At 50.4% G+C, this 17,910-nt stretch overlaps 1 protein-coding gene across 11 annotated transcripts in view; it reads right to left on the bottom strand.

The window, feature by feature from the left end:
• The window catches only part of arhgef7b (Rho guanine nucleotide exchange factor (GEF) 7b), a 147,172-nt gene that overhangs the window by 86,959 nt on the left and 42,303 nt on the right, over window positions 1-17,910 (bottom strand). For 10 of the 11 annotated variants that reach the window (XR_005463188.1, XR_005463189.1, XM_038818208.1 and 7 more), the window contains one exon: window positions 15,171-15,259. Coding sequence is in view for 9 of the 11 variants with exons in the window: in XM_038818208.1 (XP_038674136.1) it covers window positions 15,171-15,259 (89 nt within the window). In the remaining 2 variants the exon portion in view is untranslated. Of the gene's footprint in view, window positions 1-5,659; window positions 5,880-15,170; window positions 15,260-17,910 lie in introns of those variants that run through there. The other variant, XM_038818207.1, reaches the window with a different exon arrangement.

The following is a 17,910-nucleotide window of genomic DNA, read 5'->3' as shown; positions in this document are numbered from 1 at the left end:
CCTGCTATCCTTCTTAAACAAAGGGACAACATTAGCAATTCTCCAGTCCTCCGGGACCTCACCCGTGCTGAAGGATGCTGCAAAGATGTCTGTTAAGGCCCCAGCTATTTCAACACTCGCTTCCCTCAGTAACCTGGGATAGATCCCATCCGGTCCTGGGGACTTGTCCACCTTAATGTCTTTTAGAATACCCAAAACTTCCCCCTTCCGTATGACAACTTGACCTAGAGTAGGCTTCAATGAAGTTACTGTGAAAAGCCCCTAGTCGCCACATTCCAGCGCCTGTTTGGGGAGGCTGGTACGGGAATCGAACCGTGCTGCTGGCCAGCTTGGTCTGCTTTCAAAGCCAGCGATTTAGCCCAGTGTGCTAAACCAGCCCCTAAACTGGGAAGGATATAAACAGAGGAACACAAGGAATCAGTGTAGAATTAGATGGCCAGGCCTCCTGAACCTGCTGGGCCACTCAATATCATGGCTGATCTTCAGCTTCAGCTACATTGTCCTGCCTGCTCCCCGTACCCCTCGATTCTGAGACTGCGAAAATCAGTCTGTCCCAGCCAGAATCATCATCAATGATGGAGCATCTACAACCCTCTGCGGTCGAGAATTCCAAAGATTTGCAACTTGCCGGACAACCTGGCAGTGATCAGTTCTGCCTTGATTCTCCACAAACTCTGGCTGCGATGCTGCCCAGAAAAGGGCAAGTACTACACAGGACCCCTCCCGAAATCGGCACTGGTCTGTGGCCGAGATTGCCTCAACATCCTGTTACTGACCCCTCTCCCACACCTGCATGCACTGCAGCCGAGAGAGGGGGGTCCGGCCTCAGGGTCAGGGGAAAGGGCCAGTTGTCACTTGAAGCAGTTACTCAGCAGTGATGCAGTGAGTGGAATCTGCAGCAGCTGGGGTGGGACAGGCTGACACTGCTTCTCAATGCGGTTCCGTGGTTCTGGCAGGTTGCAGCAGGACAGTTGGCTGATGCCTCCGGCTGTGGCAGGAGCTGCCTCCGTCCGCTGCTGCAGAGAAGGCCCTTCAAACCGCACCGTAGCCTCATCATGTCAGCACAGCAGCCGACAGAATCATTCTTGCAGACAAACAGAGGTTAAAAATTCATTTGAAAGAAGATAGATTTGCATTTCTGCAGCATAATTGATGAGCTCAGGATGTCCCTGAGCACTTAACCGCCAATGAAGTGTTTCTGAAGTGTAGTCACTGTCCTGATGTGGTTGCCAACGGCTACAAGAACAATGAACAAAGAAAAGTACAGCACAGGAACAGGCCCTTCGGCCCTCCAAGCCCTCGCTGACCATGCTGCCCGTCTAAACTAAAATCTTCTACACTTCCTGGGTCCGTATCCCTCTATTGCCATCCAATTCATGTATTTGTCAAGATGTCCTTTAAACGTCACTATCGTCCCTGCTTCCACCACCTCTTCCGGCAGCGAGTTCCAGACACCCACTACCCTGTGTAAAAAACTTCGTATTGACCCTTTGTCAGTGCGGCACTCCCTCAGTACTGACCCTCTGACAGTGCGGCACTCCCTCAGTACTGACTCTCTGACAGTGCGGCACTCCCTCAGTACTGACTCTCTGACAGTGCGGCACTCCCTCAGTACTGACCCTCTGACAGTGCGGCACTCCCTCAGTGCTGGCCCTCTGACAGTGCAGCACTCCCTCAGTACTGACCCTCTGACAGTGCAGCACTCCCTCAGTACTGACCCTCTGACAGTACAGCTCTCCCTCAGTACTGACCCTCTGACAGTGCGGCACTCCCTCAGTACTGACCCTCTGACAGTGCGGCACTCCCTCAGTACTGACCCTCTGACAGTGCGGCACTCCCTCAGTACTGACCCTCTGACAGTGCGGCCCTCCCTCAGTACTGACCCTCTGACAGTGCGGCACTCCCTCAGTACTGACCCTCTGACAGTGCAGCACTCCCTCAGTACTGACCCTCTGACAGTGCGGCTCTCCCTCAGTACTGACCCTCTGACAGTGCGGCACTCCCTCAGTACTGATCCTCTGACAGTGCAGCACTCCCTCAGTACTGACCCTCTGACAGTGCAGCACTCCCTCAGTACTGACCCTCTGACAGTACAGCTCTCCCTCAGTACTGACCCTCTGACAGTGCGGCACTCCCTCAGTACTGACCCTCTGACAGTGCGGCACTCCCTCAGTACTGACCCTCTGACAGTGCGGCACTCCCTCAGTACTGACCCTCTGACAGTGCGGCCCTCCCTCAGTACTGACCCTCTGACAGTGCGGCACTCCCTCAGTACTGACCCTCTGACAGTGCAGCACTCCCTCAGTACTGACCCTCTGACAGTGCGGCTCTCCCTCAGTACTGACCCTCTGACAGTGCGGCACTCCCTCAGTACTGACCCTCTGACAGTGCAGCACTCCCTCAGTACTGACCCTCCGACAGTGCAGCACTCCCTCAGTACTGACCCTCTGACAGTGCGGCACTCCCTCAGTACAGACCCTCTGACAGTGCAGCACCCTCAGTACTGACCCTCTGACAGTGCGGCACTCCCTCAGTACTGACCCTCTGACAGTGCAGCACTCCCTCAGTACTGACCCTCTGACAGTGCAGCACTCCCTCAGTACTGACCCTCTGACAGTGCGGCACTCCCTCAGTACTGACCCTCCGACAGTGCAGCACTCCCTCAGTACTGACCCTCTGACAGTGCGGCACTCCCTCAGTACTGACCCTCTGACAGTGCGGCACTCCCTCAGTACTGACCCTCTGACAGTGCAGCACTCCCTCAGCACTGACCCTCTGACAGTGCGGCACTCCCTCAGTACTGACCCTCTGACAGTGCAGCACTCCCTCAGTACTGACCCTCTGACAGTGCGGCACTCCCTCAGTACTGACCCTCTGACAGTGCGGCACTCCCTCAGTACTGACCCTCTGACAGTGCAGCACTCCCTCAGTACTGACCCTCTGACAGTGCGGCACTCCCTCAGTACTGACCCTCTGACAGTGCGGTGCTCCCTCAGTACTGACCCTCTGACAGTGCGGCACTCCCTCAGTACTGACCCTCTGACAGTGCGGCACTCCCTCAGTACTGACCCTCTGGCAGTGCGGCACTCCCTCAGTACTGACCCTCTGGCAGTGCGGCACTCCCTCAGTACTGACCCTCTGACAGTGCAGCGCTCCCTCAGCACTGACCCTCTGACAGTGCGGCACTCCCTCAGTACTGACCCTCTGACAGTGCGGCACTCCCTCAGTACTGACCCTCTGACAGTGCGGCACTCCCTCAGTACTGACCCTCTGACAGTGCGGCACTCCCTCAGTACAGACCCTCTGACAGTGCAGCACCCTCAGTACTGACCCTCTGACAGTGCGGCACTCCCTCAGTACTGACCCTCTGACAGTGCAGCACTCCCTCAGTACTGACCCTCTGACAGTGCAGCACTCCCTCAGTACTGACCCTCTGACAGTGCGGCACTCCCTCAGTACTGACCCTCCGACAGTGCAGCACTCCCTCAGTACTGACCCTCTGACAGTGCGGCACTCCCTCAGTACTGACCCTCTGACAGTGCGGCACTCCCTCAGTACTGACCCTCTGACAGTGCAGCACTCCGTCAGCACTGACCCTCTGACAGTGCGGCACTCCCTCAGTACTGACCCTCTGACAGTGCAGCACTCCCTCAGTACTGACCCTCTGACAGTGCGGCACTCCCTCAGTACTGACCCTCTGACAGTGCGGCACTCCCTCAGTACTGACCCTCTGACAGTGCCGCACTCTCTCAGTACTGACCCTCTGACAGTGCGGCACTCCCTCAGTACTGACCCTCTGACAGTGCAGCGCTCCCTCAGTACTGATCCTCTGACAGTGCAGCACTCCCTCAGTACTGACCCTCTGACAGTGCGGCACTCCCTCAGTACTGACCCTCTGACAGTGCGGCACTCCCTCAGTACTGACCCTCTGACAGTGCTGCATTCCCTCAGTACTGACCCTCTGACAGTGCGGCACTCCCTCAGTACTGACCCTCTGACAGTGCGGCACTCCCTCAGTACTGACCCTCTGACAGTGCGGCACTCCCTCAGTACTGACCCTCTGACAGTGCTGCATTCCCTCAGTACTGACCCTCTGACAGTGCGGCACTCCCTCAGTACTGACCCACTGACAGTGCGGCACTCCCTCAGTACTGACCCTCTGACAGTGCGGCACTCCCTCAGTATTCCACTGCCTCAGTGCTGACCTTCTAACAATGTAGTCCTCATGGCTGTGGAGTCTCTGCCTGTATTTTGTGCCATGACTCTGGAGTGGAGCCTGAACACAATGGCCTGGATTTACCGGTCACGGCGCCCCAGAATCAGGGCAGGACGTGGCCGGTAGATCCTGTGCGAGGCCTCTTCTGATGGTTGTTAAGCCTTGTGAGATCACAGAATCATAGAATTTACAGTGCAGAAGGAGGCCATTCGGCCCATCAAGTCTGCACCGGCCCTAGGAAAGAACACCCTACTTAAGCCCACATCCCCACCCTATCCCCGTAACCCAGTAATCCCACCGAACCATTTTGGATACTAAGGGGCAATTTAGCGCGGCCAATCCACCTAACCTGCACATCTTTGGACTGTGGGAGGAAACCGGAGCACCCGGAGGAAACCCACGCAGATACAGGGAGAACGTGCAGACTCCGCACAGACAGTGACCCAAGCCGGGAATCGAACCTGGGACCCTGGAGCTGTGCTAACCACCGTGCTATCCCATGATTAAATGAGATCTTGTGAGATGTTGCGAGCTGGTTCCCACCCACGATATGCGGGACCCAGACTTGCAAAGTGAGCTTAAATGATCACTTACGTCTATTAACTCCAGATCTAACCAGCACCAAGTGTCTACCGGCCTAGCTGAGGCCCCAGCCATGCGCCGTTTAGCACTGGGTTGTTGGTATGTGGCCGGGGGGCACCCTGGCAGTGCTGCTGCTATCTGGGAACCTTGGCACTCCCCACCTGGCAATGCCAGGTACCCAGGTGGCATTTTGCCCACATGGGATTGGGCCTGGGGTGGCCTTATCCTTACTCGGTGGGGTGTGGGGACCGAGAACCCCGCACAACAGGTGAGTTGTGGCATGTGCGGGGGTCTCTGGGGGTCGCGTCGATGGGGGGGGGTTTGAGAGATTGGGGTGCCGAGCGACGCTGCTCAGTGCAGGAAATGCGATGCAGTGTGGCCGCGGCAGGGGAGGCCAAAGAAACAAAATCAGACAATAGCGGGGTCAGCGCCGGAACGAGCCGCTAATCCCACCCAGAACACACTTGGCTTTCTGTTAGATCGCAGCCAGTGTTTCTGACTTCGGGAACAAGGTTGCTGCCCATAAAGCCATAGCTGACACCCACAGTAATTGTGCCGCAAGTCACAACTGCCCCGCTCCTGGCAGGAATCCTTTCCAGTAGCCCTGCTGGAATGGAGAACATTCACACAGCTCACAGGTCACAGTTCACAGACACGAGCGAACACACCAAGCCCTCCATTACCCTCATTGTTTGTTTGTGTAACACCAGGTCGAACACTGATTGAGCCGAGTTCTCTCCAACACAGCCTAGCCCCAATAAAGACACTCAATTCCCCAAACACACTTCCTCCTTCCCCAACCTCAAAGTGAAATTTGCCTGGGACATCAGTAACATTCGCTGTCCCTGTTACAGTTATCACCTCATTTCCTCGGTCTTTCTGTCTCATGTCCAGGCTGCTACAGGAACCCATGAAACATCACTGGCCTTTAATCAAACTCCTCCACATCAGAGTATCCGAGACACACAGCAACATTCTTCAACGTGTGCTTTACTGATCCACATCAAGGCCACTGAATTTGAAATACACAAAACCTCGAGCAGCTCAGCATCCTGCACTTCCCTCAATCACAATATTCACGTCTCGTACAACCACACAGCTCACAAACCAGTCTCAGAGGCAGGGCCCAAGGCAAAAAAAAAACAAAATGGGACTGAGTGACCTACATAGAGAATGAACCGTCACTAGCCAGCAGCTACAGAGAAACAACACAACACTTCAAATGTCCTCAAATTAACCCAAAGGATTTTACAAAGTCAAACATCAGCAGTTACATTATTGAGTGTAAAATCGGGAGTGAATGTTAACCTTCCAGTCTCTACGCTCAGCACCTGCTCCCATCAGAAGCTCCTTGTTATAAAAAGTTGGGATCAGATCACCAATCTCGTGCTGCCAAACTGGAAGCTTTGCTCACAAGAACACACAGGCAGGAGGAGGCCATAGAACATGCAGTGCAGAAGGAGACCATTCGGCCCATCGAGTCTGCACCGATCCACTTAAGCCCTCACTTCCACCCTATCCCCCTAACCCAATAACCCCTCCTAACCTTTTTGGACACTAAGGGGCAATTTAGCACAGCCAATCCACCTAACCTGCACATCTTTGGAATGTGGGAGGAAACCGGAGCACCCGGAGGAAACCCACGCAGACACGGGGAGAACGTGCAGACTCCGCACAGACAGTGGCCCAAGCCGGGAATCGAACCTGGGACCCTGAAGCCACAGTGCTAGCCACTTGTGCTACCGTGCTGCCCCTTCAGTCTGTTCTGTTGTTTAATTAGATGAAAGGTGCCCTGTACCGTAACCCCATATACCCATATTTCCCCGTAACCCTCAGCTAGTTAAAAATCGATCAATCTCAGTTCTCACATTGTCAGCTGACCCCAAAGGCAACATCTGGAAGGGGGAGGAGGGGAATGGTGCTTCCTGACATCACCCCGTGTCTGTCTGTCTGTCTCTCTCTCTCTCTCTCTCTTCCCCCCCCCCCCCCCACCAACCAGAGGAAATAGTGGATCTACCCTGTAAAATGCTTTGTTATGCTCTAAGGTTGTGAAATTCCAGGCTGTATTCCTTTACTCTTTTAATCTTCTTAAAACATCTCAATCAGATCCTCCCCGTAATCCTCAAGACTCAACAGCCCAGGTTATATTATTGCAGAGCCTGGGGGAATGGGGAGAGAGGATTGGGGAACCACAGGGGGAAGACAGATTACGGAGCCCCTGGGAGGGGGAGATACTTTCACATCAGAGGAAATAGTTTATCCCCTGCTATCGTACCAACTCCTTTAATCACCTTAACACCCCGGAGAAGATCATCTCTTTATATTCTGTACATGAGGGAGTAAAACCCGACTGAATGCAAGTGGGGCTCATAATTTAACCCTTTTTAACTCAGTCCCATGCTGGTGAACGGGCACGCGCCCCTCAAAAGGACAATATATCTTTCTGGAAGTGCAATGTCCCAGGTGAACACAGCCCAGGGATCGATACAACTGAAGTACACTCTCCAACATCCCATTAGCATCTTCCATTCCTTTGTGTCGGTGTATCCTCTTTTAGTGATTTGTATACATTGGGCGGGATTCTCCAATTGCCGATGCCGAAATTGTGATCGGTGATCAGGCACAGAGAATCCCTTTTTACGCCAGAATCGGGGCCAGCACCGATTTTGCAATGCTTCGCCCCCTCAATAACAGTGTAATTGCGGAGTACGCTGCACGCTGTTGGAACGGCCTCAGGACATCACCGTGAGGCCCTCCCCCGATGCTCCACCCCCGATGGGCCGACTTCCCGGCGGCGTCGGTCGCACGTCCTCTCAATTTTCGTAAACCTGGCGTGGCGGCTGTAAGCTGTGTCCAGCGTCATCACGACTGAGTGGGTGGGTGGGGGGGGGAGGGGCGCGTTGCGCTGGCAGGGGGGCTTCGGAAGGGGCTGAGGGGACTGGTGGTGGAAGATGTGCGGGGTTGGCGAGGGGGGTTACAGGGTGCCAGTTTTTGGCGGGCTGGGTCCGCGTGCAGCCGCCGTGTTGTACGGCTCGACTGCCACAAGCCACCGCTGTGCGCATGCGCGGCCATGGACCCGGCCATTCTGCGTCCATATCGCCAGGTAAAGTCGGGGGCTATACATGGGGCGGCTGCTAGCCCCCACCGAGTGGAGCATCGGTGCAGAGCGCCGACAACCTTTTGGTCGTAAGACCAGACACATCCTCCAGACATAGCCGCAAAATCGGGAGAATCCAGCCCTGGTCTCCCAATTCCCTTTGATTCTCTACAGCTCCTTATCACACCAAGAAGAGACTACTCTGAATCGCTTAAATTCTATGTCACGCTGCTGAGATACAAGTGGTGAAGGAAGATAGAGCTGGAACCTGCCTCAGACAGTGATCACAGACACTACAGGAAGAAGGGATCCAGCCCACTATGGTCGTATCGTCAGCAAACATGTCGATGGAGCATTAAACATCCTGGACAGCATGTTCTCACTTGCTCTCTGAATCCTGCCTCTGGGTGCTCCGGTTTCCTCCCACAAGTCCCGAAAGACGTGCTGTTAGGTGAATTGGACATTCTGAATTCTCCCTTCGTGTACCCGAACAGGAGCCGGAATGTGGCGACTAGGGGCTTTTCACAGTAACTTCATTGCAGTGTTAATGTAAGCCTACTTGTGACACTAATAAAGATTATTATTATTTTAGTTTTCGCATGGCTGGGCTGGGACTGAAATAAAGTTTTTATCAAGTTTCCATGGGAGGAATTCCTCGTTGCTCTTTAACTTGGCAGTGTGGATTTCTGAGACAGGAGGCCACAGGTTGATTGAGTTCAGAGCTGGCTGGATGTCTCTAAGCACTGACAAGACCTCAAAGTCCTATTTATTGACTACAGCTCCGCCTTCAAACCATAATCCCAGCCAAACTCATATCAAAGCTCCAAAACCTGGACTTGGCTCCTCACTGTGCAACTGGCTCCTCGTCTTTCTAACCCACAGACCACAATCAGTGAGAATAAACAACAACACCTCCACGATAGTCCTCAATACCGGGGCCCTGCAAGGCTGTGTACTTAGCCCCCTACTCTACTCCCTGTACACACACGACTGCGTGGCAAAATTTGGTTCCAACTCCATCGACATGTTTGCTGACGATACGACCATAGTGGGCTGGATCTCGAATAACGAGTCAGAAATACAGGAGAGAGATAGAGAACCTAGTGGAGTGATGCAGCGACAACAATCTCTCCCTCAATGCCAGCAAAACTAGAGATGGTCATTGACTTCAGGAAGCAAAGTACTGTACACACCTGTCAGCATCAACAGAGCCTAGGTGGAGAAAGCAGCCTATGGTCATCTGGGACTACGGTGACTGTACTTACTATGTTTCCACTGGCGGGTGAAAGAAGAACTAGGGGACATAGCCTCAAAATAAGGGGAAGTAGATTTAGGACTGAGTTTAGGAGGAACTTCTTCACCCAAAGGGTTGTGAATCTATGGAATTCCTTGCCCAGTGAAGCAGTAGAGGCTCCTTCATTGAATGTTTTTAAGATAAAGATAGATTGTTTTTTGAAGAATAAAGGGATTAAGGGTTATGGTGTTCGGGCCGGAAAGTGGAGCTGAGTCCACAAAAGATCAGCCATGATCTCATTGAATGGCGGAGCAGGCTCGAGGGGCCAGATGGCCTACTCCTGCTCCTAGTTCTTATGTTAACCACATAAGCATCCTTTACATAGAGGTGCGACGAAGGCAATATGTTCTCAAGGTATGGGGGATGTTGCTTGATGCAGGGATATTGGAAACCACAGTGCTCAGACTCCTGATAAGGCAAGCTCAATGCACCAGCTGCTCTTTTCCTGTCCATCTGATTTCATTGTTCATGTGTACATACGCAGCAATTATAAAAAGCTACTGAGGAGCCACTTGGGGGTAAACTGAACAGACTAACTCAATTAGACCATGAAAACTGTCACTATAGTAACCAGCAGATGTTAATGCGTGGAGCACATTGCTCTCTAAGGCGCATGGAGCCTTGTACTTAAAAGAGTGAAGTGAAGATTCTCAATCAGCTGCCTTGACATAAAGACAGACGTCATTGAAGAATGTTTCAGATCAAAGCAATACTTTTTCACTGTCAGAAAACCTCCCTGCTCATCAACTTTGCTGTTCCGATGTACGGTATCGATTGTCAACAGCAGGCATTCAGTGTTAAACTGGAGGCAGGATCCTGTGTAGAATCAACTCCCCTTTCACAGCAGTTGGGTAATGAAAATGTTAATGGTTTCTATCATGAAAATAGATGCAGTATGAACCGTATTCAGGGTGGTTACAGCTCTCATCACAGTTACAAACATTATTTCATTTACCCACGTAAACCTGGTCATTTTAGTTCCCAAATAGAGTCTGAGTAACAAAAGCAGGACACATGTCATTGAAACTGATAAGCTCTTTGGAATACTAGCATTCTCCCAATTCTGTCATCCAGTTTGTCCCTCACTCAATCACTCTTTCAACTGCCTGGGCACAAACTCTGGAATGATTTCCTCATGCATCTCCACCATGCCCCTCCCTCCTCAAGATGCTCCTTAAAATCTACCTCTATGATCATTTTGGTCAATATCTCCTGAGATGCTTTAGTGTCAAATTGTATTTCCTAACGCTCTTGGAAAGCACCTTGGGATGTTTTACTATCTTAATAAAGCTGCAGAAAACCAGTTTACATTGTTGATACTTATCTCACACCATTCGCAAAGGGACTTTAATAAATACATCAAACTGAAACCATTTAAAACTCTTAATTTGTTTTTGATGGATATTGCTGGAGCCTTTCTTTTTGATTTCCCTGTGTTCCCATTTCTTTTGTGTTGTTTTTGATCCATGGACTGATAATGGGAATGTGCCTTCAAGCAGAGGGCTTAAGCTGAGGCAGCCCACACGTCAGGACAGTGTGTTCCAGGGATTGAATTTTGGAGATGAGAAAACAGACACGTCTGCGCCAAGGGAATCTTATGGACCAGCTTGAGAGGAAGTCGGTTTGATTGGCTGGCGGACAACCTATGGGTTGGCCAGGGACAGTGTTCTGGCTGAGAATAGTTAGTGATTAGTTCTTGTGGGATGCTTCTGAGAGAGCTGGGCAGAAGTGATTAGACCTTGAATGAAGAAAGGACTCTTTCTCTGCTGAGAAAGTACTGCCTGGCACATCTTTACTATATAGTTGAAATGAACTTGAATCTACAAAGAAATTTCGCCAGAGAAAACCCTCTCAAGCTTAAGAAGCAAAAGCTTGACAGACTTTAACTGAAAACCATCATTATGCCATGGAGATCTTTTATTACCTAATCATCATTTTTCTTCCCTCTTCACCACCCTTTTCGCTATGTTGTCTGTGTGTGTATATATAGTAAGTAAAGTCACCGTAGTCCCAGATGACCCTAGGCCGCTTTCCCCTTTGAGGGGGAGAGCTGACTGGCGGTGGTTTAATCTGAGGGTTTCCACACCTCAGGCAAGGGGCAAGGTTGAGAAGGCGGGTCCATCATGAATAACCTCAGCCGGTACGGGGATTGAACCCACACTGCTGGCCTCACTCTGCATCATGAACCAGCTGTCCAGCCAGCTGAGCTAAACTGGCCCTCGTTTACAATTATATATAAAAATAGAGTGGTGTGAGTTGGAATGAGGGGGTTGGGTCAGAGGTACTAAGTAGTCAGTTAAAAGTCAGTTTAATTATTTTACAATTTAAGACAAAAAGGTTCTTTTGTGTTTAATTTTACAAACCAGGTGACTGCAGCTTTTTGGGCTCAGCCAAAGTCCTCGGGTATTTTAAAATAACATCTAATTTCACTTGCGTTGAGACTCCAGGTCAAGGGGGCTGGAATCGTCCTTACACTGGTCTAGGGTGTCATGACATATGAACACTCCACATGAAAAGGATATGCATACACAGACATAGAAACATACATAGAAAATAGAAGCAGGAGGAGGCCATTTGGCCCTTCGAGCCTGCTGCACCATTCATTATGATCATGGCTGATAAAGTTGAATACCTGGTCACGCCTTCCCCCCCATATCCCTTGATCCCTTTAGCCCCAAGAGCTGGATCTGATTCCTTCTTGAAATTACACAACGGGGCAGCAGGGTAGCATGGTGGTTAGCATAAATGCTTCACAGCTCCAGGGTCCCAGGTTCGATTCCCGGCTGGGTCACTGTCTGTGTGGAGTCTGCACGTCCTCCCCGTGTGTGCGTGGGTTTCCTCCGGGTGCTCCGGTTTCCTCCCACAGTCCAAAGATGTGCGGGTTAGGTGGATTGGCCATGCTAAATTGCCCGTAGTGTCCTAATAAAAGTAAGGTTAAGGGGGGTTGTTGGGTTACGGGTATAGGGTGGATACGTGGGTTTGAGTAGGGTGATCATGGCTCGGCACAACATTGAGGGCTGAAGGGCCTGTTCTGTGCTGTACTGTTCTATGTTCTATGTTTTGGCCTCAACTACTTTCTGTGGGAGTGAATTTCACAGATTCCCCACTCTCTGGGTGAAGAAATTTCTCCTCACCTCAGTCCTAAAAGGTTTACCCCTTATCCTCAAACTATGACCCCTAGTTCTGGACTCCCCCACCATCGGGAACATTCTTTCTGAATCTACCCTGTCTAATCCTGTTAGAATTTTATAAGTTTCTATGAGATCCCCTCTCACTCTTCTAAACTCCAATGAATATAATCCTAACCGATTTAGTCTCTCCTCATATGACAGTCCCACCATCCCAGGAATCAGCCTGGTAAACCTTCACTGCGCTCCCTCCATAGCAACAACATCCTTCCTCAGATAGGGAGACCAAAACTGCTCACAATACTCCAGGTGTGGCCTCACTAATGCCCTATATAATTGCAATAAAACATCTCTATTCCTATACTCAAATCCTCTCGCTATGAAGGCCGACATACCATTTGGCTTCTTCACTGCCTGCTGTACCTGCACGCTTACTTTCAGCGACTGATGCACGAGGACACCAAGGTCTCGCTGAGTATCCACCTCTCTCAATTTACACCCATTCAAATAATAATCTGCCTTCCTATTTTTGCTACTGAAGCGGAAAATCTCACATTTATCCACATTATACTGCATCTGCCAAGCATGTACCCACTCACTCAGCCTGTCCGAATCCCACTGAAGTATCTCTGCATCCTCCTCACAGCTCACCCTCCCACCCAACTTTGTATCATCTGGACATTTGGAGATAATACATTTAGTTCACTCATCCAAATCATTAATATATAATGTGAACAGTTGGGGTCCCAGCACAGATCCCTGAGGTACCCCACTAGTCACTGCCTGCCAGTCAGAAACGGACCCATTTATTCCAACTTTTTGCTTCCTGCCTGCTAACCAGCTTTCTAGCCATCTCTTTTTCTTTTTTTTTTATAAATTTAGAGTACCAAATTTTTTTTTCCAATTAAGGGGCTGTTTAGCATGGCCAATCCACCTACCCTGCACATCTTTGGGTGTGGGGATGAGACCCACGCAGACACAGGGAGAATGTGCAAACTCCATACGGACAGTGACCTTGGTCCTCGGCGCCGCGAGACAGCAGTGCTAACCACAGCGCCACTGTGCTGCCCAGCTTTCTATCCATCTCAAGACACTACCCACAATCCGTGAACTTTACATAGTAACCTGCTATATGAGACCTTGTTGAAAGCCTTCTGAAAGTCTAAATAAACCACATCCACTGGTTCTCCCTGGTCAACTCTACTCGATATATGTTCAAAGAATTCTAATAGATTTGTAAAGCAAGATTTCCCTTTCGTAAACCCATAGTGACTTTGTCTGATTACACCACTGCTTCCCAAATGCTGTGCTATGAAATCCTTGCTAATGGACTCCAGCAACTTCCCTACTACCGACGTTAGACTCACTGGTCTATAGTTCCCTGTTTTCTCTCTACCTCCCTTTTTGAATAGCGAGGTTACATTCGCTAACCTCCAATCTGTAGGAACCATTCCAGAGTCCAAAACATTTGGGAATGACCACCACTGGATCTACTATTTCTAGGACCTCGTCCTTAAGCACTCTGGGATGAAGATTATCCGTCCCTGGATATTTATCCACCTTCAATCCCATTAATTTCCCCAAAACCATGTCTTTACCAACACTAATTTCCTTCAGCTCCTCACTGAAACTTGTGTTTCTCAGAACTTCCGCTACATTATTCATGTCTTCCTTTGTGAAGACAGAAGCAAAGTACGGATTTAGTTCCTCAGCTATTTCTTTGTTCTGTGTTATGAATTCCCCCGTTTCTGACTGTAAGGGGCCTACATTAGTTTTATCAATCTTTTCCCCTTTACACACTATAGTAACCTTTACAGTCAGTTTTTATGTTCCCCGCTAACTTCCTTTCAAATTGTATTTTACCGTTAATCAATCCCTTGGTCTGTCTTTGCTGAATTTTAAACTGTTCCCAACCCTCAGGTCTATTGCTTTTTCTTGTTAATTTGTATGTCTCTTTTTTGAATCTAATACTATCTCTAATTTCCCCTGTAAGCCATGGTTTGGTCATGATTCCTTTTCTACTCTTGTGCCAAAGAGGAACAAACAACTTTTGGAGTTCGCCCATTTGTTCCTTGAATGCTGCTGTTGCCTGTCCACTGTCCTTCCTTTCAGTAATGTTTCCCAGTCCGTCATAGCCAGCTCATGCTTCATACCATCATCGTTACCTTTATTGAAGTTTAGGACCCTGGTCTCAGAATCAACTACCTCACTATCCGCCTTGATAAAGAATTCTCTCATATTATGGTCACTCATCCCCAAGGAATCTCTCGCAACTAGTTTGCCAACTAATCCGTTCTCATTGCACAACGCCCAGTCCAGGATGGCCTGCTCCCTTGTTGGTTCCTCAACGTGTTGGTCCAGAAACCATTCCGTCTACACACCAGAAATTCCTCCTCTATTGTGCTATGACTAATTTGACTCATCCAATCTATATGCAGATTAAAGTCACCCATAATCACAGATGTTCCTTTATCACAGACATTTTGGATTTCCTGCAGAACCATTTGCTCAAAGTTTGCTTTTGGAAAAAATGCTTTTCCACCCCATAAACCGTTCCTGAACAGGTTTTTCTCAAATTCATTAGCAAAAACATTTTGCGAGTGATCTTTTTCAAATCAAACCTCACCAAGTAATTTTCATCAACTATGTCATTCCAGAAAGTTTTCTTTCAGACTCTGCAATCATAAGGCTACTCTTCTCCATAGAAGCAAATATACATCGAGGAAAAATACACAGGGACGGCAAAATGGCCCCTCACTTTGGGGACTACCTGAAAATGCCACCAACATAACAGATTTTAGCAGAAAGCCCTTCAACAAATTCCAGTCAACACAAACAAGAGGTGTCACTCACCACATTGTAGTAGCTTTTGCTGATCGGAGGAGTTTCAAATCCTTTCGGAGAACTCTTCAAAGTTGCTGACTTTGGTGAGATGGGTTTCTCTGTAGAACGATTGATGAGCATCAGCACAAAACATTCAGTCCACAATGTAAATCGGAATCTGAAACCTGGCCTGCTCAAGGTCATCACTTAATCAGAAGTAAAAACACAGCAAGCTCCCATAAAGGTTACAAAGGGAGGAGGACGAGAGAGAGGGTGACAAGAGGTACTCTTGCTTCCCACATTTTCCTTGCCAAGCTGGATCAATGCAGTTGACTGTGAACTACCCTCGGAAATGGCCGAGTAAGCTACACAGTTTCAAGGGGAATTACAGATGGATAAAAAATGCTGGCGTTGCCACTATGCTCAAGAACAAATATAACTTTTTTAAAATCACAGCACCATCACATTACTCATCCAGGGCCGCAGTACAGTGGCGAAGTGGTTAGCACTGCTGCCTCACAGTGCCGAAGATCCGGGTTCAATCCCGGTCCCGGATCACTGTCCGTGTGGAGTTTGCACGTTCTCCCCGTGTCTGTGTGGGTTTCGCCCCCACAACCCAAAAGATGTGCAGGGTAGGTGGATTGGCCATGCTAAATTGTTCCTTAATTGGAAAACAATAATTGGGTACTCTAAATGTATTTAAAAAATTTAAAATATATTACTTAGCCAGCGAAACCCTGCACCAATACCTGCAAACTCCCTCTCAGATAAACAATACACCTCAGGATCCACAGGGTTCATCACCAAAAAGCAGAGCCCCAGTGACCATATTATTGCTCATTCCAGGTCACCAGTAACCAGCCTTTCTGCTCTCCCCGCACTGTCTCTAAAGGCAACCTAGTGTAGCCAGCACTCTCGCTTTGACCCAAGGAAATGATACCTCTTCAGAGACACCTCCTAGACCTGAACTGAGAGACTTGGCAAAATAACTCAACATCAAATGTAAAAGTCCTTCCTGTTTATTTCCTTTGTTACCATTTCTTTTGTTTTTATTATTTTGGTCCGTTGACCCACAAATAGGTTGTGCCTTTAAGCAGAAGATTCAAAGTAGAAACAGCCTGCTTGCCAGAACACTGGGTGGGATTTAGCAGAGATTTCCAAGTGAGTTTGGTGGGGTGTTTCTCGCCAGCTTTTTGGGTCAGATCCACATCGGTATTTACCCACACTTGGTCAATTTTCGGTGCCTTGGGGAGTTTCTCCCAGGTCAAACCCACACTGGGAAATCTTTTCAGCAGTGGGGGGCTGAACTCGCCGGCGAGACCAGCTGCTCAGAGATCGGGGCCGCCATTTTGAAAGGATGTCCCATCTCTAAGTGAGCTTGAGGGGGCCCCCCCCCTACGGGCAATGTCACCCCCAATCGCATGCTCATTACCCCACACGCCCCCAAGTGAGGATACCCTGCCATGGGATCTGGGAGAGCCTCCTCCCCTTTTCAGGCATCCCTGTCCTCCTTTCAGGACCCTCCCCTTCATAACCCCCATCGCTAATTACCCATGAGACATTGGTGGTGAGCTGCCTTCTTCATCCACTGCAGCCCATTAGGTGTACAAACTCCCACAGTGCTGTTAGGGAGGGAGTTTCAGGATAGCGATTCAGACTTTGTTATTTGAAAATGTCCACTCAAGAGACTTCCGGTTGCGGCTATGCGGAGCTAAGCCGCACGCTCGGCAGCCCCCGCTAGAAACGGACTTTGGGGATCTTTTCAGGGCCCCCAACGGAGCTTCTTCGACGATTCCCGACGTGGGAAGGGGTCTGGAGTAGATCTCCAGGGTTCTATGGTCCGGACCAGGAGTGGGGTGAGCAGAAAAGCGGTGGCAGCGCCCCTGGAAAAGCGGGGGAAGGGAAACAAAATGGCGGCCGGCGGAGCCCTCGAGGAGCTGAGGCAGTGGGCGCAGGAGCAGCAGGAGACTCTGCTGCGCTGCTTTCAGGAGCTTACGGTGGAGCTGCTGGAGTCGCTGAAGGCTACCACCAGAGAGCTGCTGGAGGCTCAGACAGCCCAGGGGGCTGCGATCCGGGAGCTGCAGCAGCAGGCCTCCGAAAGGGAGGATGAGGCCGCAGCCCTCGCGGGGAAGGTGGAGATGCACGAGGCGCTCCATAAAAAGTGGCAGGAACGGTTCGAGGAGATGGAGAACCGGTCGAGGCGGAAAAATTTACGGATCCTGGGCCTCACGGAGGGGCCGGAGGGATCGGACCTGGCGGCCTATGTGGTCGTTTTGCTGAACTCGCTGATGGGAGCTGGGTCCTTCCAGGGGCCCCTGGAGCTGGAGGGGGCCTACAGAATTCTGGCTAGGAGGCCCAAGCCGAATAAGCCGCCGCGAGCGGTGCTGGTGCAGTTCCACCAGTTCTTTGACCGGGGGTGCGTGCTTCGGTGGGCCAAGAGGGAGCGGAGCAACAAGTGGGAGAACACGGTAGTGCGGATCTTCCAGGACTGGAGTGCGGAGGTGGCTAAGCGGAGGGCCGGGTACAACCGGACGAAGGCTGTGCTCCACAGACAGAGTGTGAAGTTTGGCATGTTGCAGCCGGCGCGTCTGTGGGTCACCTACAAGGACCGTCACCATTATTTTGAGTCCTCGGAGGAGGCGTGGGCCTTTGTGCAGGCCGAGAAATTGGACTCAAGCTGAGGGTCAGGGATGGGGGTTTTGTATGTAAATGCAACCGTGTCTAATTTTTTTTGGAGGGGGGGTTCTCTGTTTCATGCAGGATGTGTGTT

The sequence above is a fragment of the Scyliorhinus canicula genome, chromosome 14 (assembly GCF_902713615.1).
Source record: "Scyliorhinus canicula chromosome 14, sScyCan1.1, whole genome shotgun sequence".
Taxonomy (NCBI): domain Eukaryota; kingdom Metazoa; phylum Chordata; class Chondrichthyes; order Carcharhiniformes; family Scyliorhinidae; genus Scyliorhinus; species Scyliorhinus canicula.
This window is presented reverse-complemented; position numbering and strand designations above follow the sequence as displayed.